Source organism: Tachysurus fulvidraco, chromosome 1 (genome assembly GCF_022655615.1).
Source record: "Tachysurus fulvidraco isolate hzauxx_2018 chromosome 1, HZAU_PFXX_2.0, whole genome shotgun sequence".
Taxonomy (NCBI): Eukaryota; Metazoa; Chordata; class Actinopteri; order Siluriformes; family Bagridae; genus Tachysurus; species Tachysurus fulvidraco.
Genome location: NC_062518.1, coordinates 45,796,315 through 45,819,349, shown reverse-complemented (window position 1 = coordinate 45,819,349; position 23,035 = coordinate 45,796,315). Strand labels below are relative to the sequence as shown.

General features: G+C 39.2%; 4 protein-coding genes across 8 annotated transcripts in view; 2 read left to right on the top strand and 2 right to left on the bottom strand.

The window, feature by feature from the left end:
- The window catches only part of LOC113643290 (low affinity immunoglobulin gamma Fc region receptor III-like), a 546,637-nt gene that overhangs the window by 152,532 nt on the left and 371,070 nt on the right, over positions 1-23,035 (top strand). The gene's annotated exons all lie outside the window — the stretch shown is intronic.
- Positions 1-23,035, bottom strand: part of LOC113633966 (obscurin-like) — a 580,831-nt gene that overhangs the window by 273,842 nt on the left and 283,954 nt on the right. The window contains exon 13 of the mRNA XM_047823084.1: positions 18,301-18,579. Coding sequence (XP_047679040.1) covers positions 18,301-18,579 — 279 coding nt within the window. The remainder of the gene's footprint in view (positions 1-18,300; positions 18,580-23,035) is intronic.
- LOC113633976 (leukocyte immunoglobulin-like receptor subfamily B member 2) overlaps positions 1-23,035 on the top strand; it is a 284,910-nt gene that overhangs the window by 94,093 nt on the left and 167,782 nt on the right. The gene's annotated exons all lie outside the window — the stretch shown is intronic.
- LOC113633974 (CD166 antigen homolog) overlaps positions 1-23,035 on the bottom strand; it is a 98,386-nt gene that overhangs the window by 5,969 nt on the left and 69,382 nt on the right. For 2 of the 4 annotated variants that reach the window (XM_047823123.1, XM_047823139.1), the window contains exons 8-9: positions 21,259-21,552; positions 20,173-20,457 (exon numbers count right to left, since the gene is read on the bottom strand). In XM_047823123.1, coding sequence (XP_047679079.1) covers positions 20,173-20,457; positions 21,259-21,552 — 579 coding nt within the window. Of the gene's footprint in view, positions 1-16,122; positions 16,459-20,172; positions 20,458-21,258; positions 21,553-23,035 lie in introns of all 4 variants that reach the window. The other 2 variants (XM_047823133.1, XM_047823128.1) reach the window with 2 other exon arrangements.

Here is a 23,035-nt window from a genome sequence, read left to right as displayed (position 1 = left end):
TCCCTATAAAACATTCTGTTGTTAATAAACCTTACATAAAGTCATTCCCAAGTCTATACTACTAATATCATTTTTAGAGTGAGTATGAGTTCATGTTTTTGTTACTTGTTGATACTGATATGTGTAACCTGCTTAATATTAAGTAATCAGGGGCATCATGGAGCATTTTATTTAGCACTAGTTATATCAGCTGTTCTCTTTTGTTTTCTTCCATATACTTGCCTGAAAATGGATTGTTCCAAATGATGCACTTTGCAAGTAAAATTAATTATATCTATTTTTATTGGATTATGTGTTCATAAAAATATTTTATTACACCTGAGTTCCTCTGGTCACATTTAGTAGGGCAATTGGTCACACTCTTGCCATTTCCAGTGCAATGAACACACACACACACACACACACACACACACACACACACACACACACACACACACACACACACACACACACACACACACACACACACACACACACACACACACACACAATGTCCACAAACACACACTTACACACCACACAAACACACACACAAGCATTGGACATTGCATTTCATTGGGCCTCCATAAAAAAAAGCTACACATTAGTAAATATTTCACACTTGTGATATGCCTTTGTCCAGCAGAGGGCAAAACCTGATCTACAAATAAGCTACACACACACACACACACACACACACACACACACACACACACACACACACACACACACACACACACACACACACACACTGTGTTTAGTCTGTAATATTTCATCAAATTATGTGCCTCTGATCATAAATATAGTGAAAATAATTCATAATTTCTGCTTTATTATTTTACTTTATTTATTGTATATAAATTAGGTTTATTATACCAGATATTACAAAATGTGTGCAAAATATATGTTAATATTTTGGAAACATTTTACTGCTCAATTTTTAAAAGCCACAAAATCAGACCAAGTCAGTTTGACTCTGTGCTCCTAAATTGCACAGAAAAGCAGGGAAGATTACAGGAGGGTTAAACTTGTGCTGTTTTATATTTAATATGTTAAGAAATTTAAGCAGCATAAAACTATTTCAGTGTAAAATTATTTATTCAAATCTGATGACGACATCCTTTAGTTAGATCTAAAAAACTACATTAATAAACAGGGAACAAATTAACAAATTATACACAACCTTCTTAGCCCTAAAACAATTTAAATAAGGAGACAATATAAAGATAAACTATATATAACTCACTTTGAGCCTGGACCACTGGTATGAGTGAAATCAGCACTAAAAAGGGAAAACAGAACATGACGTAAATATGGAGAATTTTCAGTCTATTAATGAACACAGCACATTTTTTACACGCAGAACACACAAGTTTAAATCTTACTCAGGAAACTTAACTTGTTGAGGTGATAATTCAAATTGCATACATCTTCAGTAACCAGGGAGGGTGCATGAAAACACACACACACAATCAACAACACACACAAACAATCAACAACACACACACAGGGTACAAAAGGGAGAGCTGAAACACTAGAATCACTGTGTAGACGTTGCACTGTAAGGACGATGCCTTTTGCTGCAGCAAAATAATATTCTGTCTTTACTTCTTTCTTTTTGCCACCACCTCTGAGTCTGAGTGTGTTTAATACATCTAGATCAAAACTGTGATCACACTAGCCACAATGTAATTTATCCTTTAGCTAAGCATTTTGGAAAGGATTTGTTCTCAGAACAAAAGTCTAGAGTGCCGAGTCTCCGAATTTGGTTAAGCAGATCTTTAAAAAATATATATACTTCAAAATAATTATACTTCAGTAAAGTTCATTAAATCTATTGTGTTGTTAGTGTGGTCTTTATGAACTTTTTTGAACAAAAACATTTCTGTTGAAAGTTCATTATAACTGCTCACTTTTCGTGCCCGCATCACAGAAAAGACAAACTTGTCAAGGTTGGGGAAATAATCACTCACTTTTCTTCACCTGCTTTTCCTTTTATTTTATCCAAAAAAGTATTAATTTCCTCAACAGTACACCAGTCATAATTATTTTTACATCCTAGCTGGATCATTTTAACAAGGCATGCAATTTTTCATGCAATAAGGATACATCTCACTTGTATTTTAGAATGATTTTCATGCATGACATTTTCAGCAGTGTGGTTAGAGAGGACAGAGAAGTGTGTCCAGACTGCTAGAGGATTTATTTAGATTAAGTGAGAGCAGTGATAGTACAATTAATACAATTTAAACAGAAAGGGACTTTACTATTTCTTTACTTTTTAATTGGTCATTGATCAGGCTTTTTTGTGTGAAAAGGTTTTATTAAAGGTCTTTACAGTCTTGTTGGAGTAAGAGATTCTGGTCTAATTTCTCATTTAAAGGTGTTTCCACTCCCTCTTTGTCTCATCTTTTGGTTCAGTCAACCAGAAGTCAGGACTGTGAAGCAAAAATTCCTAATGAATTAAATGATTTCTAATGTAGATTTCTTACCTCTGTGCCACTGCAATTCTAACTAATGTCATAATGTGTTAAATTTTTTAAAACTCAGTTAATTACAGGCTCGTATCTTACACCTGCTCTGTGATGGTAATGGTTCAGTATGAGTTTGTCTTAGTGGCTCATTGAAATTGTACAGTTAAAGGTATGAAAAAGGATGTCTGGTTTGATGAACCATGATTTCTGTTTCATGATGTAGATCAGGGGAGTCAGACTCAAATTCACAGTGAAAAAAAAAGTTGGCTGATAAGTGTGAAGATGGCGTATATACTATTTACTGTATGATGCAGGGGGAAGGCTCAGAATTTAGCACCAACATCTTGAAAACATGCAAATATTTTCAGTTTCACGCCTCCTCCCCTTCTTCACTGCTGAACTCACAACACTGAATTTACAGTAAAAAAAGAAAGAAGCTAAACCACAACTGTGCACTTGTCTGTGTTTTCAGGTCTCTAAAAAAACTGTCTTTACCCCGTGTGTGTCAGTGTACAAGGCTAATGAATAGTGTTTACTTCTGTAGAATTCTTTGATAGATTTGACACAAATAAGTAAATGATACTAGACAATAGTTTGGTGATAGTGTGTATTAGAATAAACTTATAGCACTGAGTTGCTTCACAGTACAGACCATAATAATAACTGGAATGTTACTGTAGGTTATAAGATATTTTCTCTATTTATCAGTTTGGACACCTTTTAGTTTAAAAGAGTTCAGTGATGTTAGTTAAATTTACCCACATTATTACTTATTGCTTTTACACGTCCATCTTCACCCCCTACACCCTTTTTTCACACGTCCGCTTCTTCACATCTAAATTTGCACCAACAAACTGTGACCTGCTCTCAGGCCTCTAACAGTGTCACTGCCCTGTGTGTGTACAGGACTAAAGAGTTTGCAGTTTGTTTCTGCACATTTATTGCTTTAATTATTTACAAAATAATAATAATAATAATAATAATAATAATAATAATAATAATAATAATAATAATAATAATAATAATAATAAATAATGATTTGTATTTATTTTTATTAAATGTGCTGTGCATTACTTTGGTACTAAAGCGCAATAGAGTGAACATGTTCTTCTGCACAGACCATAATAGTAACAAAAAAGGAAATCTAGGTTATAAGGAATTTACTTAAAATTGCTAGTTAATGCTAAAATGTTTTTTTTTCCCTGTAATTCTGTATACAGGAAACACCACCAAAAGGCAATCATCAACTACAGATTCAGACAATACACACTAACTACCATTATATGATTTAAACCCTGTGTATTAAACTTGCCCTACTTGTACTCTTACCTGTTTAACTATCATAGTTACTGAGAGTATTTACACATCAAACTAAACCCTTCTCATAACAGATATGGAGACACTGATCCACCTGAACAGTCATGATGAAGTACACACAATGTCCTAATCACACAATAAGATCATCACTCAGGACATTCAGACTGCAGATGAACAACTTTATACCCCACCACTCACTCTAATGAAGACACAAAGAGAACATTTACTCACAGAGCATCACAGGCAGTGGACTGAGCTCCATCCTGTCCGTCTAATGACTGACTGACTGACAGAGCAGTGGTGTGTTAAAGTTTTACCACTTCCTGTTTGCTAATAGGGAGAGTGTACAAGAGAGAGAGAGAGAGAGAGAGAGAGAGAGAGAGAGAGAGAGAGAGAGAGAGAGAGAGAGAGAGAGAGAGAGAGAGAGAGAGAGAGAGAGAGAGAGCGCCCACGACTGTCTATAACCTTTCTTGTATGTCTGGATAGGAGTTTGTTTGGATGTCTGGTGTATATGACAGGTGCAGGACTTATACATATTTACCATCAGTTCTGTTCGAAAGTTGTCAGTGTTGTTTGTGCTGTGTGGTTTTCTGTCATAACATATTGTTTATATTGCAGTTATTGTTTACTGTCCAAATTTTTGACAAATTGATTGTTGCTTTTATCAAATCTTCTTAAAATGTTTCAAAGCTGAAAAGATGAAAAACAAACAAATAAAAACAACGGTTACCCAGATAATAATGTCCTCCTATGCAAATATAATCATAACCATCATAACCATTGTCTAAATGGTGCTGCTGTATCTAGCTGACAAAAAAAATTGTGTTCACACATACGCAACTCAGATCAGCCAGCAGTTCACTACACAGACCTACACAATACTACAAACAGTGCATGTGTACAAACAGTACAGTACAGCAACTGACATGGGACAGTGCAGCACTGAGCAGTACACAGGTCTGTAATGAGTAAAGTGTAAAAGTAGTAAAATGCTGTGGATGTAAACACAATACACAGTTAACAGCAAAAAAAGATCATTTTGTTTTATTGTTGTAGCAACAGTCATATTATAAGAATGTTATCTGTACAGACATTGATGTAATGCATGTAGCACTTGTGTGTGCCCAAAATTGACTCACACAGCAGTGGATAATAAATAGCAAATAAAGCCCAATCCCTCCCTTTCTCACTGCTGCATGATTAAGGAGCTCTGAAGCATGTTGTTTGAACATCTCCTCCATTGTGGCTTTGCCCCATTTCATTACTGCACCTGCAAGAGTGGAAGCTAATAGATGTGCAAAGACATCCTGTAAGTCCACATATTAGTGTGAAAAATATCAACGTTTGAATTCCCACCTGTTATCCACATGACAAGTACTTAAAATTCCTGCCTAGCTTTGTCACCAAAAGAGAACAAAATTTAAACATCTAGTTAGGGTTATGAGCTAACCAGGAATTAGCCCTCTAGCCCATAGCCCTCTAGCCCGTAGCCAGACCCCCAAACCCCCTTATATCAAATGGGTGTAACCTTAGTTCTGTGTTGTCTCCTATAGTTTCATGTAGCACAATGATCCCTGAGGAATGTTGTTTTATTTTACTGTGTACTGTACCGGCTGTATGTGGTTCACGTGACAATAAAAGCTACTTGACTAAACACGAGTGACCTGGAGTCCCAGTTGATGTTGTCCACTCATAAAGAGTCTAAAGTGTTTACTTATGGTTTACAGGGCTCTTAAGTTTGAAGACAGGCAAGAGTGACATATTTTAAATATGGCCTTTAAATAAGGCCTGGCCAAGACTACTTGTCCTGAGCAGGTGTTGTCAGTGAACCGGGGCCCCCTGGCACCATCTCATGGCCCCTAGTTTGTGTAGCGATTTTGGCTCGTGAAGCAAGGTAAATATTTATAAGCGACTATAACGTGTTATAGTGACTTGCAAATATTAATATCAACCTAAGTTGAAATTAACGGTACTGGAATTAACGTTATGCTTATTTGGTCTGTTCGTCCGGCGAACAGGCCGTGTAACCTTTATTAATTCTATGAAGGCGGTATCTTCCCGGCCAAGAAAGATTCGCTTTCCTTTTACTGTATACCGTAATTTAAATTAAATTAACTTAATAGAGCATGTAGTTCAGACCAGATATTGCAGGTACCTTAATTTGTGAGCGATACTCAGAGACAAATCACCTGTGTCTCAAAATTATGACATTTAATGAATGAGACAAACACAACATAAAACTAACTACACACACAAACAAAAGAAATAGGGAAAACGAAGATTAAACTAAAATAAAACAAAAGAAATTAAAATTGGGGAAAGGGAGGAAGAGACTGGAAAGAAAGAAACTAGAGAAAGGAAGGAAAGGAATGGCAAGCTTAGACTCAAAAATTAATCACACCCTAACTGGGAAATCGTCACAGAAACTTAAATTCACCTTAAGATTCAATGAAAGATTCCTACTTAAAATTACGCATCTAAATTGGTTGGTAAAGGAGACGGTTACTTGCATTGGCTTACTGCACAAGAGTCCGGATGCAACAGAGAAATCTCTGAAAAGTCAGTTAGGGTGTGGTCAGACGTTCTTCCAAGTTCTCCTGAAGATCAGAGCAGTTGTTGTTCTTGGAAGTGAAGCTTGCTGGAACTTCGTTGAAGGAAGATGGAGTCGTCTTGAAGCTGTTCCGAAAGTCTGACCACGGATTAGTGGTGTTTCTGACAATTTAAAGGTCGCGAACTCCACCCATCTTTGGGAAGATGACCAATACTTCGGTCAGGATTTTGAAGACTCCCTTTGTTTCAGGTGTCTGTGGGCGTGGTTTAGCTATCAAACTTTTAGATGACTTTAAAGTTTGATCCAGGGTGTATTAAGATGGTATGGCGCCTTTCATGCTCAAATAAAATACACCAGTGCTTGAAAAATGAGTAACCGATAATTTTGTGGTCATTTGGATACTAAACATGAAGGGTAATGACGGTATGAAGGCAGCGGTACATTACATACATAGATCATTAATCAAGGCAAAGATAAAGGCAAAGAAAAAAAATGAAACATGAACAAGATGCACTTTCATTAGGGAAGTAAAAAGAAAACAATAGCTTCGTATACATTCTGACATCAGACCTTAAAGGGGCATACGGCATTAGAACAGGTATACATTAACATGCCATGATCAGTAAGATATGATGATAGAGTATAACGGATTTTAAAATACAATGTTGTTTTCTGACACATGAATAAAATACACCCTTGTCAGGAAATTAAGGAGCAAATAATTTTAAGTCAGGCAAGCCTTAAAAGAAGAAACACATTACAAAAAGGGTTATAAGAATGAGAACCTTAGAGTACCTTATCTTGGGTTTTATTAGTAAACGGAATGTCTCATTGTGTTGTGTGTGTGTGTGTGTGTGTGTGTGTGTGTGTGTGTGTGTGTGTGTGTGTGTGTGTGTGTGTGTGTGTGTGTGAGAGTTCTGTTTGCAGGCCCCAATGAGCCGCATGGGGTTATCTGGTCTTTGTGGAGACTCCAGACATTCGGGAGCCAGGTGTGGGTGTAAAACTGGGTTGCTCATCAGTTAATTGAGGAGTAGATGTTGAAATTTAGGGTGCCTGGGACATGAAATCTAAAATGACTGGTACAAAACGCTACATTTGAGAACCACTGGCCTAGACTACTTGTCCAGAGCAGGTGTTGTCAGTGAACATGCTTTAAAACTGTTGACTGAGTTACGGACGCTCATGAAAAACTCATGCTCATTATCTGGGAAACATCACTAACAGCAGTCAAAATGTCATTGTTTGTGTCAAACAAGTTGTGAATATGTTGTAACATTAAAACAGGGGATCATGACTTAAGCCGCCTTCACACTGCACACGACAAACGGACACGACTGTCGGATTTGGTCCCCTAGTGACAGTCGCACGGAATGTGCAATATGATCGTCTAGACGTCAACATGGGAGAGAAGCTAATTCTTACTGTCTCGGCAAACCCATTACTATATGATCGTGACACCCGGAAATAACCACGAAAATTTTCTCCATTAAGGCGCAACTCTTGCACTAAATGGTGATACTCACCGAGACTTTTTCTCTGAGTCAGGTAGTGTTTTATCCACACTGATTTGCAATGTTTTCTTTTGCGTCTAAAGTAAAGGAGGGCAAAAGCAAGAGCCTGTATTCTCCCTCCATTTATCATGGTGAATGAATGAATTCATTAATGAAGGAGTAAATACAAATAATCAATGCAACAATAAATCCAGAAAGACCGCAAATAATTTTTGAGGAAACATGGACACAACATTAAAAATAATACATTATAAATATTCATAATTTATTACTTTTTTATCAATAACAATGTATGTGATGCCGTGCCATCCACGGCACAACACGGAAAATGACCACTAGGGGATGAAGCTGCATCAACTTCGTTGTAGCTTTTAAATATTAAATCCTCTAAATACACGGTTAAATTTATTTTTGTTTCAAAGCTTAGACTCTCAAGATTTTATGAAGCCCACACACAAAGCATAATATGATTTATAGCCGTCATACTAATTGAATCAAAATTGGTAGTGAACTGAACTAGGCGGCACTAGACCAGTTGTTCCCCTACTTTTAGACACTTCCCTTTCTTTACTGGGGTAATATTTTCCAAAACAAATGCTTGTAAAAAAATACCCAAGAGTCCAAGAAACTGGAATCTGTAAGCCTTTTACTCCAAAACGCTTTGGTCACCTCGCAAATATTACGTTTCTGACCGAAAACTGGAAACAGCAGTTCACTTCCATCCATTGTTTCGGCTCTCACTTCTCCCATGAGGCTTATAAAACTACACTGTTGCATCACATTTGTAGTCCAGGGCCTAACGAATCAAACAAGCCCTCACTTGAGCCAATCGGCGCCTGTAGTGCAGAGATAGATGGCTGAGAAGCCAATGATGTCTCTCCATCCTAGGTGGGACACCCTCCATTTGACTGACAATTGCTCCCTTCAGTAGCAATTTCATGATGCAGGACCTTTACAGCTCTTTAGCCAATAAGGAGACGATTCCAACGGTATGCAACATGACACGTCTCTGATGCCTCAGCTGCGCAGAAATGGCTGTGCAATGGATTTATTGCGCAATTCTCGAACTTTTCACACTCTCACGCCTCAGGGTGTCAGGTTACAGGCCTTTTTTTGTTCTCTTTGTTTTAGGCCTTTTAAACTGAGCATGCAGTCTTTTAATTCAAAGTTATACAGTTTTATCCACACTGATTTGCAATGTTTTCTGTTGTGTCTAAAGTAAAGCATTTATTAAACAGTCTCTGTTGTCATATACTCCAAAGTTGTCTGTAGTAATGGTCTGAAGGAACAATAAAGAAATATAATCACACACAATATTCTGAGAAGACGTGTTAACTTGTTAACATTATAACTTCTCTTTCCTATAATAAGAACAATAAAATGAGAGAAAATTTATTTATTTATTTATTTATTTATTTATTTATTTATTTATTTATTTAATGGTTTTGTGATTATAGCTTAAAATAGCTTAAAGGTGGATTTTTCCTTTTCCCCCGACAGAGTAATACAGTTTATATAATTTCACTATTTTAGGTCACATGGCACTATTCCTGTTGTGAGTGGGAAAGAAATATGTGTTTATAATCACAACACAGAAATGTGTTTGTGACTAAAATTATTCATTTTCACACTCAAAGTCATATGTAACAGTGTGTAAATAAGTGAAATGTTTAATGTCTCTGTTAAGTTTCTACATAAATGGGGACAGCGCCCTCTATCTGTTGAATGATGGCATATTGGAGTGAAATCTGGAGTTTCACACTACAGATTTAATGGGTAATGACGTGGGTAAGTTGTGTTCTTTGAGTGGTTCAGAGATTTATCAGTAAAAGTGATTAAAACACATAAGATACTCTTCCAATATCAAGTATTTTTGTAACGAACATGTTCTGGTCATGTGATCTAATATAATTAATGTGTGTGTGCAGCCACAAACCCTACAAATGTTTATAATAATAATATATAGGTAATTGTCTCCTGTGGGCCCACCACCTGCAGGAGAAACCGTAAGGGGCTGGTGCAATGTGGATTGGGTGGCAGTCGAAGGCGGGAGCCTCGGCGACCCAATCTCCGGACACGGAATCTGACTCTAGGGACATGGAATGTCACCTCGCTGGGGGGGAAGGAGCCTGAGCTAGTTGGGTTCGCCTCCACGCACAGCTTGGGCTCTGAAACCCAACTCCTCGAGAGAGGCTGTACTCTCTACTACTCTGGAGTTGCCCGCGGTGAGAGGCAGCGGGCTGGTGTGGGCTTAGCCCCCAGCTCAGCAGCCATGTGTTGGAGTTCACCCCGGTGAACGAGAGGGTCGTTTCCCTGCGCCTTCGGGTCGGGGAGAGGTCTCTCACTGTTATTTGTGCTTATGGGCCAAATGGCAGTGTAGAGTACCCGACCTTCTTGGCATCTCTGGGAGTGGTGCTAGAAAGTGCCCCGACTGGGGACTCCGTCGTTCTACTGGGGGACTTCAACGCTCATGTGGGCAGCGACAGTGACACCTGGAGGGGCGTGATTGGGAGGAACGGCCCCCCCGAACTGAACCCGAGTGGTGTTCTGTTATTGGACTTCTGTGCTAGTCACAGTTTGTCCATAACAAACACCATGTTCAAGCATAAGGGTGTCCATCAGTACAGATGGCACCAGGACACCCTAGGTCGGAAGTCGATGATCGACTTTGTGGTTGTTTCATCTGACCTCCGGCCGTATTTCTTGGACACTCGGGTAAAGAGAGGGGCGGAGCTGTCAACTGATCACCACCTGGTGGTGAGTTGGGTCCGATGGCAGGGGAGGAAGTTGGAAGGACTTGGCAGACCCAAATGTACTGTGAGGGTCCGTTGGGAACGTTTGGCAGAGTCTCCTGTCAGAGAGATCTTCAACTCTCACCCCCGGCAGAGCTTCAACCAGATCCCGAGGGAGGTTGGAGACATTGAGTCCGAGTGGACCATGTTCTCCACCTCCATTGTTGATGCAGCCGCACGGAGCTGCCGTAAGGTCTCCGGTGCCTGTCGTGGCGGCAATCCCCGAACCCGTGGTTGGAGGTGGACCCCGGAAGTAAGGGATGCCGTCAAGCTGAAGAAGGAGTCCTATCGAACCTGGTTGGCTCGGGGGACTCCGGAGGCAGCTGATAGTTACCGGAGGGCCAAGCGAGCTTCAGCCCGGGTGGTTGCAGAGGCAAAAACTCGGGTCTGGGAGGAGTTCGGTGAGGCCATGGAGAAGGACTATCGGTTGGCCTCGAAGAAATTCTGGCAAACCGTCCGGCGTCTCAGGAGGGGGAAGCAGTGCCCTGCTCACACTGTTTACAGTGAGAGTGGGAATCTGCTGACTTCGACTAGTGACATCCTCAGACGGTGGAAAGAGTACTTCGAGGATCTCCTCAACCCCACCAACATGTCTTCCATTGAGGAAGCAGAGGCGGAGGGCTCGGTAGTGGACTCGTCGATCCCCCAAGCTGAGGTCACTGAGGTAGTTGAGAAGCTCCTCAGTGGCAAGGCACCGGGGGTGGATGAGATCCGCCCTGAGTACCTTAAGTCTCTGGATGTTGTGGGGCTGTCTTGGCTGACACGCCTCTGCAACATCGCGTGGCGGTTGGGGACAGTGCCTCTGGACTGGCAGACTGGGGTAATGGTCCCTCTGTTTAAGAAGGGGGACCGGAGGGTGTGTTCCAACTATAGGGGGATCACACTCCTCAGCCTCCCCGGAAAAGTCTATGCCAGGGTACTGGAGAGGAGAATTCGGCCGATAGTCGAACCTTGGATTCAGGAGGAACAATGCGGGTTTCGTCCTGGTCGTGGAACACTGGACCATCTCTATACCCTCACCAGGTTGCTGGAGGGTTCATGGGAGTTTGCCCAACCAGTCCACATGTGTTTTGTGGATCTGGAGAAGGCATTTGACTGTGTCCCTCGTGATGACCTGTGGGGGGTGCTCTGGGAATTTGGGGTCCGGGGCCCTCTGTTAAGGGCTGTCCGGTCCCTATATGACCGGAGCAGGAGTTTGGTTCGCATTGCCGGAAGTAAGTCAGACTTGTTCCCGGTGCATGTTGGACTCCGGCAGGGCTGCCCTTTGTCACCGGTCCTGTTCATTATTTATATGGACAGGATTTCTAGGCGCAGTCGGGGGCCGGAGGGAGTCAGGTTTGGGGACCACAGGATTCCGTCTCTGCTTTTTGCAGATGATGTTGTCCTGTTGGCTTCTTCAAATCAGGACCTTCAGCATGCACTGGGACGGTTTGCAGCCGAGTGTGAAGCGGCGGGGATGAGAATCAGCACCTCCAAGTCCGAGGCCATGGTTGTCAGCCGGAAAAGGGTGGCTTGCCCCCTTCAGGTTGGTGGAGAGTTCCTGCCTCAAGTGGAGGAGTTTAAGTATCTTGGGGTCCTGTTCACGAGTGAGGGAAGGGTGGAGCGGGAGATCGACAGGCGGATCGGTGTATCTTCTGCAGTGATGCGGTCGATATACCGATCTGTTGTGGTGAAGAAAGAGCTGAGCCGCAAGGCGAAGCTCTCTATTTACCAGGCGATCTACGTTCCTACCCTCACCTATGGTCATGAGCTTTGGGTCATGACAGAAAGGACAAGATCCCGGATACAGGCGGCCCAAAATGAGTTTCCTCGGCAGGGTGGCTGGGCGCACCCTTAGAGATAGGGTGAGGAGCTCAGTCACTCAGGAGGAGCTCAGAGTAGAGCCGCTGCTCCTCCACATTGAGAGGGGTTAGCTGAGGTGGCTCGGGCATCTGTTTCGGATGCCTCCTGGACGCCTCCCTGGGGAGGTGTTCCGGGCATGTCCAACCGGGAGGAGGCCCTGGGGAAGACCTAGGACACGCTGGAGGGACTATGTCTCTCGGCTGGCCTGGGAACGCCTCGGAATTCCCCCGGAAGAGCTGGAGGAAGTGTCTGGGGAGAGGGAAGTCTGGGCATCCGGGTGTTTGCAATCAGTAATTGGGTAACTGTGAACATGAAGTTGTTCGTAGGCCACACTGAAGTCTGGAGTTGTAGACATGACAAATACTTAATCTATAAGTTGAACATAGTACAAACTGGACAGATGAAAAAACAACAACAAAAATATGGAATGTAAAAAATTTATTTTTATTATTATTATTATTTTTTTTTACAAATGCATTATCAATTAAGCAAAAAAGTGCGGAGCATTTGTGTTATTATCTGAATGCATGATACACAACATAATTGTAAAGCCATGTTGTGATTTAAATTGCATCATTAATTAAATACCAAAATTTCTTTCAAATAAATGCTTTGTATGTTTATACCCAGCAGGAAATGTCAATCCCAAATATACACTATATACATTATACTGTACATCATTATACACACTAGGCGTTATAAGCTTTTACACCCAAACTACAGTTCATTGTTTATTTGACATAAAGTACTGACAGTCAAACAAATTCTTAAAACCAAACTAATGTGTTTAATTTAGCCACATTTTGGCATAACTGTGCAACAGACTCCTGACATAAATTACATTTTAATGCTACTCTACTGAAGAGCAGACCAATTCCACCATTATGGACAAAATGGTCCCCAGCTGTAGGCAGGCTGCCCCTTTCCAAGACCAGCTCAGAGCTGTACAGGTAATGTAATGTAAGCCAATGAATTGCTCCATCAAGTGGCTTCATCCAATAAAATATCAAATTAAAAGATAAACAGCTGAATATTTCAGGGGAAAAAAACAGAAGGCAAACACAATCTATTTGATGACACTGGCTTCATCAGTGTACATAGACACACAGCTCACTGCAGAGAAAGAAAACATACATGCATAAATATGAATGACTAGAAAAACATTTCTCATGGTATTGCCATCAATTATAGTACAAACTACTAAAAAGTTAATTATTATAATAGCAAAAAAAAAAAAGAACTTAATTATTAGGCTTGCAGGTTCATAGCTAACTGCTCAAGCAGAATGAACCGATAGAATGTTTTATAAACAGATACCAACTAACATGGATGAACTCTTCTGAACACCACAGATTTGGAAAGTCAGGATTTTGCTTACATGGATATGAAGGTCAAGAATAAAACATTTTAATGTTTTTGTGGTTCACATTCTAATGGTGTGTAGAAATTCTACGCAGTGCACTTTTAAACCTTTCTTACTTCAAGGTGTTGTGATTATCTTTTAAGCTTTATAAATGTCAAGAGGTTTACCTTCACAAGCATCTGCACCAGTGATTATACAGGCTCATCACCCACATTGGCTGTCTCTAGTTGGGAGGAAGAAACAACTCACTGATTAAATGCCAGAAAAAAAAAATTACTCATCTAAAGGACTAAAAATACATGATATACCACAATGCTGCTAAATTCTCACAACTGTTTGGTCAGAAGGTGTTTTTTGGCTCCTCTTTAAACATGATCATAAACATTGTTGTGATATAAGGATAGTAATACACTTGAGGATGTATTATTATAGGAAAATGAAAAAGTTTCTTAATAGCAGGTTTAACAGGCTGGTAATTCACACTATCTGTTGTTGATACAGTGGTACCAGGCTGGTGAAATAAATATAATTTAATAAAATAATAAATATAATTACTTCATTTTGCCCTACCTTTTATTCTCTTTGTTTTTAGCATTGGTTTCAGTTCAATCTCAGCATAAGTCACATCAGTGTCAGCACGTGCAGTAGAAGAGAACAAAACTATCCCAATGATCTGTAGCCTTTTAATACATCAGTCATAACTCATCAACCTAAACATCAGTCATTATCAGTCTCCTGCCAAATCTACACTGAATCCTAGCTGATTTTTTTAAATAGGTGGGCGGGGTCAACAATTAACATCAGGGAATGACAGCAGACAGAAACAAGGGAAAACACAGACAGACTCGTTACAATAATATTGACTTACGTCTTAAAGATCTGTTCATCAACACTTAGTTATTGTTTACCTTTAGTTATTGTCCATGATTATGTGATACATCAAAAATTGGTTTATTCTTTTGCAATTCTGGTTATATTCTACATAACAAAGCTAATGTAGTAATCTGACCTTTTTTTCTTTTGTAGGACCACAGCAGCATCATTAAGATCAGAAAAGCGATGAACAAAAATCCCAAACCCCAAACCAGTCCTAATGTTCCATCATTGGATATAGGACCTGAGAATGAGGGAAAAAAGGGGCAGAATTTCAGCAATTAAACATAGAAACTCTTTAAAAAGCGAATCAAATAAAAAATAAGGTTTCAAAAGGTTTCTCACATCTGACTGAGACCCAGTTTTTCGGTGACTCACCTTTCTCTGGGAGTTTACAGTGGTAGAAACCAGCAAGAAAATCCACACACTTTTGTGTCTTTAGATAATATAATAGTTCTCTAATTTATCTGTATATAACATAAAATACTATAAACCTGTGGAGTCTGGAGGTTTTTCATCTAAATCTTAAGAAAATGTTTGTCTTCATGAACAGTTTCTCCCAAATGAAATATCAGCGTTCTAAATATTCTGTAATGAATCATTTCCCTTTTCCTTTAACATTAAACACACTACATGAAGACTCACCATGCACTGTGATGTTGACCGGATTACTGTTTTCTCCAGATTCAGACACACACCAGTAAACTCCAGTGTAGGATGTGGAGAGGAAGCTGATGTTACATGTAGATCCTGTAACTGATCCCCAGTGTGAACAATCTAACACTCTCTCACTGTGTGTGTATCGTCTCACTGTCCATCCAGTAGACGTACTCTGGTCCTCACAGCTCAGTGAGAGAGAGTCATTAGTAAAGTGTTGAGTTCTGCTGGGATTGATGATCAGAGAGACTGGAGTAGATTCACCTTAAACACAGAAAAGAGCCATTTAAAGTGTAGATAAACAAGATTATGAGGCAGAAAACAAGGAAATGACTCTAATGTGATGTAAATTGCAGTATTTATTTTCCAGCAGTAAGCTGTTTTGTTCTTTTACAGTATTCTTTTGTAAATAATTATTCAATTAGAGCAGTCAATTGAGCCAATGTACAGGATTATGATTTTATACCATAAATATATTTACCTCCTATTTGTATCTGTATCTGTTTAGAAGACATTTTCTGAGAACTTTATATCTGAATAATTTATGTATACTTGGTCACATACAGAATGTTTACCTGCTCTGACTTTTAATAAAATCCTCCTTCACAGAAATCCTCAACCATGTCCTGAGTCCTATATATGTGTATCATACACATCCTTTATAACCTAATTATACACATGATTACATAAATCCTGCATTAATCTGATGTTACATTCACACTTTTAAAGTCTACACTTCAACACAACAGATCATTTTCCTCACCAGTGATCCATAGTGGCTGTAGATTGCTGTACTGTGTGTAAAAGGCTGGTTCTCCTCTCTCTCCTCTGCACATATAAACTCCTGTGTGTTTAAGAGCAGCAGGACTGAGAGTGTATTTGCCTCCAGATCCTCTGCTGCTGTCTGAGATGAGCTCCACATACACAATATAGCCATGATTATTATTTATTCCAGTTAATCCGTCTCTGTAGGGAACAACTGTGTACCAGCTGAATGTCCAGTCTGTAGAGGAGTCTGTAACCTCACAGCTTAGAGTCACTGAGTCTCCTTCAGTCAGCCAGCTGTGTGGAGATACACTCAGTACTGCCTGTGGTCTCTCTGTTACACAGGAAATACAAGATATTTTTTAATCTAGTTTTACTTAATACAAAGAAAGAAATTTTCATGCACATTTTCACCTGACACACTCACCTGATACAGTCAGTGTAATAACATCACTGTAGTGTGAGGAGCGTGAGCCTGCTCTCTCTGTTCCTCTACAGGTGTATGTACCTGTGTGGGTCACTTCAACACCACTGATACTGTACACCTGTTCACTACTGACAGGACTGTGTGAAGTATCTTTATACCAGCTGTACTGCCAGCTAGAGACACTTTCATCCTGTATGTCACATCTCAGAGTGACGGTGTTTCCACTGAACACCTGATTATAAGTATTTATGGATGCCACTGGTTTAGGTCTCACTGTAGAAAAATAATAAAGCATCTAAATGGTCATAACGCATGTGTCGTCATGGTGTATAATGATGTTATTCATAACAAAAAAACTATCATATCCTGACATACCTCTCACTGTAATCCTGACAGGATCACTGAACTGTGTCATGTAATAGTTGTAGTTGTTTATCCTGTGTGCCCAACACCGGTACTCTGTTTCTCCTGCATTATCGACTGTCACTTTAAGTGTGTTCACTTGTTCACTGTTCAGATCCCATAACTCCTGATTATTTTTGTACCAGTAAAACTCCCATCCAGTCCCCTGCTGCAGGTCACAGCTCAGAGTGACGGTGTCTCCAGTGTAGACGGAGCTCTGAGGATTCACTCTCACAGTCGGTTTGGGTCTTACTGTTGGTGTGAAATGATGAAGGTGTCAGAGCTGCTTTACACTTTACAACATAAGCAGTAGATTCACTGTGTCTAACAGATGCTTTGTGTCTAAAACTAACATTTATATTTAACATTTAATACAAGATGTTACAGTTGTATGTTTTCTTACACGGCTGATATTCAGTATATTTTCTATGTAACAAAATTCATGAACTGATTGAAGTGTAGAAACTCTGTATTTACTGATTATGTTGTTCTTGTAGAAGACCTCATTCTGTTTTGCTTATTCTTCTTAGACACAATTATTTTAATTGCTACTCCTCCTAGGGCTTTCGAGCTACATGCACTAAAATCATTTCATATCGAAGCTTATTTTTCTAAGCAATACGAGTACCGGTACTCACTGTAATGCGTCTCAATGTGGCCTTTTTTTGTCATAGATACCCTTTATAGAGTTGAGTTCATACAGTACCTCGGCAAGCTTTCGATCTATCTACACCAAACTCAGCCAGCTTCTTTAGGGTGTTTCTCTGGAAAAGGTTTAAATTGGTGTACCGACTGGCCTTTCGGTTTGCCCGCAGCCCCGACCCCAATATATGCAAAATAAAAAAACTTTCCACAACAGTGACTTGTGACATATCAAAACACTCAAAGCAATGAGGGGAACTTCTTTACGAGTATTTGGTTGAGGTCATGTTACTTCATGTGCAGCCCCACCCCCAAAATCAAAAATGACCACAAAATGGACGTGTCATATATCAAAACACTCAGCACAATGACATGATCGGCATCATGAGTATTTGGATGGTGCCAGATGCTTCCAAAAGTATTGACACCCCATCATACCGGCCTTTGGGACTACTTGCTTCCTCAAGCCAACATCAATGTTTGGCATGACAAACTCTACAAATCTAGTTTTAGACTGTTATTTTATGGATCCTGTACAAATCCTGCACCACCATCTGAACATATCTGTATTTTATCAAAAATGAGCAAAAACATGACTTCATACAGTAATGCTATGCCATCTAAATGGTCATAACGCATGTGTCATCATGGTGTATAATGATGTTATTCATAATAAAAAAAAAAAGAAAACAAATAATGACATACCTCTCACTGTTATCTTGACAGGATCACTGAATTGTGTCATGTAATAGATGTTGTTGTTTATCCTGTGTGCCCAACACCGGTACTCTGTTTCTCCTGCATTATTGACTGTCACTTTAAGTGTGTTCACTTGTTCACTGTTCAGATTCTGTAACAGCTGATTATTTTTGTACCATTGAATCTCCCATCCAGTCCCCTGCTGCATCTCACAGCTCAGAGTGACGGTGTTTCCAGTGTAGACGGAGCTCTGAGGATTCACTCTCACAGTCACTTTAGGTTTTACTGTTGAAGCCAAATGATAAATCATTTGTATAAAAAAAAAAAAAGTTGTTTATCTAAATAGTTTGTACAAATTCCACCAGTTTCCAATGAAATGAAAAATTATAATTATGATTACATCATGGGGCAGGTTTTGTGCAGCATTTCATGTTATTTTAATTACAGTAAGTTTGTTTTTAACCTTTAACACTTTATTGCAATTTGTGGAGATGAAGTTATTATTCTGTTCAATATATATGTTGTGTTTAGACCGAAATGAACTGAATATAATCTCTTACATTGTACTGTATATTGTGTATAATGTTTTTCTTCTTTTATCAAAGTTTAAGTAATAAAACAACGTGTCTAACACTGTTATAGAGTTACTGTTTCCACCATGAAGTACAGATTATTTTAATCAGAATGTGACAATGATTATAATTTAATTAATTAATGAATGACACACAACATTTCATCCATTTATAATTACATTTACTGTTTTGGAAAGTCTGACAAACTAGTTATTGTCAGCAATAATGACGTAAAAACAGACCCAAATGCAGGATATCTAAAATAAACTGAATTTATTAACTAAAAAACACAAAACAGGGACAAAGACATGACAACCAAGGACAAGACCAGACAAAACACGAGACGAGGATTCCACGCTACCATCGGCAACGATGCATGATTAAATACACAAGACAATTAATAATAGGGAACAGGCGTGCAGAGGCGGGGAGGAGTAAACAAGGGCGAGGCAGACATGTGAACACAGAACATAAACAAAAGCATGTGGCCAAAGTCCGGGCTGGATCCTGACAGTTAGTTCTTGTTTTTGTTACATTACGGATCTGGAGGCAGATACAAGTGTAGAAGTTGATTTATTTAGATAGAAATAAGAAATTATAAAACTGTGACACAAAGATGAAGCAAAAACAAACACTAGATCAGGACATCTGCAGACTAAACACACAGCAGTAACAACAGTTACAAGACAAATACATGGTGAAACAAAGGGGTTTAAATACACTGACAAATCAAGTGTGAAAGTGAAAACAGGTGAGAATAATCCAGATACATTAGAACAACCACCAATGACAGGACAGGGGCGGAGACAAGACATGAATCAGAACAAAAACCCACATGACAACGTAAACAAAAACACAACAGAAACAGGTCAATATATATGTGCTGGGTTGCCCTCAGACGTGTCCCAAATATCTTTAACAGTTCTCACTTACAGACGTTTTCTCACCAAGATTTAACTTAATCTATATTTTAATAAATAAATATAAAAAATACAGAAACACAAAATATAAACTTTTCTGTCCTGGAGATGTTTACATGTCAGAAAACATAGTTATAGTGTGTGTGTGTGTGTGTGTGTGTGTGTGTGTGTGTGTGTGTGTGTGTGTGTGTGTGTGTGTGTGTGTGTGTGTGTTAAACAAAATGTTTCTGGATCTCACCAGTCAGAAATGACAAATACTTTTAAACATATGTATTTCGAGATTATTCTGAAAATTCTGGAATAACAAGAAGAACAAAATAATTAAGCAATAATGTTTACGCCTTCTAACAAACCTGTGATGAAAAGAGGAAAAAATCATGACATACCTCTCACTGTAATCTTGACAGGATCACTGAACTCTGTGAAGTAGTAGTAGGAGTTGTAGTAGTATCTCCTGCGTGCTACACACGTGTACTCTGCTTCTCCTGCATTATTGACTGTCACTTTAAGTGTGTTCACTTGTTCACTGTTCAGATTCTGTAACAGCTGATTATTTTTGTACCAGTAAAACTCCCATCCAGTCCCCTGCTGCAGCTCACAGCTCAGAGTGACGGTGTCTCCAGTGTAGACGGAGCTCTGAGGATTCACTCTCACAGTCGGTTTGGGTTTTACTGTTGGTGTGAAATGATGAAGGTGTCAGAGCTGCTTTACACTTTACAACATAAGCAGTAGATTCACTGTGTCTAACAGATGCTTTGTGTCTAAAACTAACATTTATATTTAACATTTAATACAAGATGTTACAGTTGTATGTTTTCTTACACGGCTGATATTCAGTATATTTTAGATATAAGTCTAATTCAGTTTGTAATCAGATAGCAGCGGTCAAAATGTCTGGGATGTTCCTGTGTATCACATCATCATTAAATCAGAGTGTTCACACATTTTATAGAGTCGACAGCAGACAAAGTTATTACATATTTAAATGTCTTAAAATACATTAATGACATGAAATACATCCAATAGAACAAAAGTAAATCATGGATTATTACCCCAGAGGTGTTAATGTGAACAGTCAAGTGAAGAGAAGATAATGAGGCTTGTGTTTAAATATTGTGAGGGATTTCTGTGATGAGACAGAGACTGATGTGGATGATGATGATAAAAATCTCTCAAAATGACAGAATTCACAGATAAAACCTTCTAATTCTAATGTCTCAAATCATCAAATAAATCAGATAATAGCAAATCCAACACAAGGTGAGGTCACAAGGTGAAAAAGACATGATGATGATTGTGATAGATATTGGTGTTTACTAGACAGGGAAGTAAAAGTCAACATGAAATAAACAGGGACTCAGATACTGACAGCTCAAAACCTGAACCCTGAAAATAATTAAATAAGCGGTAAGTTTGGATAAGCGTAGAAAATGAGTGAGTGGGAGAAGAAATAAAAACAGCCACAGACTCACCTGATACAGTCAGTGTAACATCATTACTGATCTCTGAGCTCTGAGAGTATCCCCTATGTCCTCTGCAGGTGTAGGTTCCACTGTCAGAGTCTTCAACAGACCAGATTCTGAACCCTTGCATTGTGTATATGAAATATCTCTTATTTCCATCTGAATAGAGTTTGTTATTATCTTTATTCCAGCTGTAAGTCCACTGAGTGTTTCCTCCTCCCTGTATGTCACATCTCAGAGTAACAATCTCTCCAATGAACACATGTGTATGAGGCTTTATGGACACCACAGCTTTAGGACTCCCTATAAAACATTCTGTTGTTAATAAACCTTACATAAAGTCATTCCCAAGTCTACACTACTAATATCATTTTTAGAGGGAGTATGAGTTCATGTTTTTGTTACTTGTTGATACTGATATGTGTAACCTGCTTAATATTAAGTAATCAGGGGCATCATGGAGCATTTTATTTAGCACTAGTAATGTCTGTTTTTCTCTTCTGTTTAACACCCGAGTTCCTCTGGCCACATTTAGTAGGGCAATTGTTCATACTCTTGCCCTTGCCAGTGCAATGAACATACACACACACACACACACACACACACACACACACACACACACACACACACACACACACACACACACACACACACACAATGTCCATAAACACACGCACCCAAACACACACACAGAAAAGCATTGGACCTTGCATTTCATGGGGCCTCCTTAAAAAAAAGCTACACATTTGTAAATATTTCACACTTGTGATATGCCTTTGTCCAGCAGAGGGCAACACCTGATCTACAAATAAGCTTCTCACACACACACACACACACACACACACACACACACAAACACACACAGACACACAGTGTTTAGTCTGTAGTATTTCATCAAATTATGTGCCTCTGATCATAAATATAGTGAAAATAATTCACAATTTCTGCTTTATTATTTTACTTTATTTATTGTATATAAATTAGGTTTATTAGACCAAATATTGCAAAAATGTGTGCAAAATATATGTTAATATGTTGGAAATATTTTACAGCTCATTTTTTATAAGCAGTGAAATCAGACCAGGGGTCTCATTTATAAAACTGTGCGTAGAATCCCTACTAAAAGTTTACGCCAAAAATGGCATACGTCAAAAAAATTCGATATATAAAACCGTGCGTACGCACACCTGTAAGCAATGTTCCCTTTATAAATCACAGATCACCCGCAGATGTGCGTACGTGAACCAGCCTCAAATCCCGCCCTGTACACGCACATTTTTAACCATAAATAGTCAATGCAAATGACTGCGCGGGCACGAGAGTGGACCTCGTTATAATGACTTTCCTCTGCGTGTTTAAAAATGGGGTGAGGAGCCAGAGTCTCAGGGGGTAGCCACTGTCGCCTGCAGGTCATAATTATATTAAAAGCAACATTGTTATAATTATATTAAAAACAAAATTATTACATTTTCTACATTTTAATATTTTTTTAATCACCAAGAAGCCAGCCATCACGTAGCTACTGCGCCTGCGTTTAGTCTGTTCCCTACACTGTTATGTGTCAAGATAAAGGAATCATGTGTTGGACCAGGCCAGCGTGCCACAATGTTCGTGACGGTCATGTTGGAGTCACATATGATTTGCACATTAATAGAACGCACATGCTTTCTGTTAACATAAGCAAATTCATTTTCAGATGGTGCCCTTATAGCAACATGAGCGCAGTCAATTGCGCCGATTACATTTGGAAAACCAGACATTGCTGCAAATTGCATTATAATTTCGG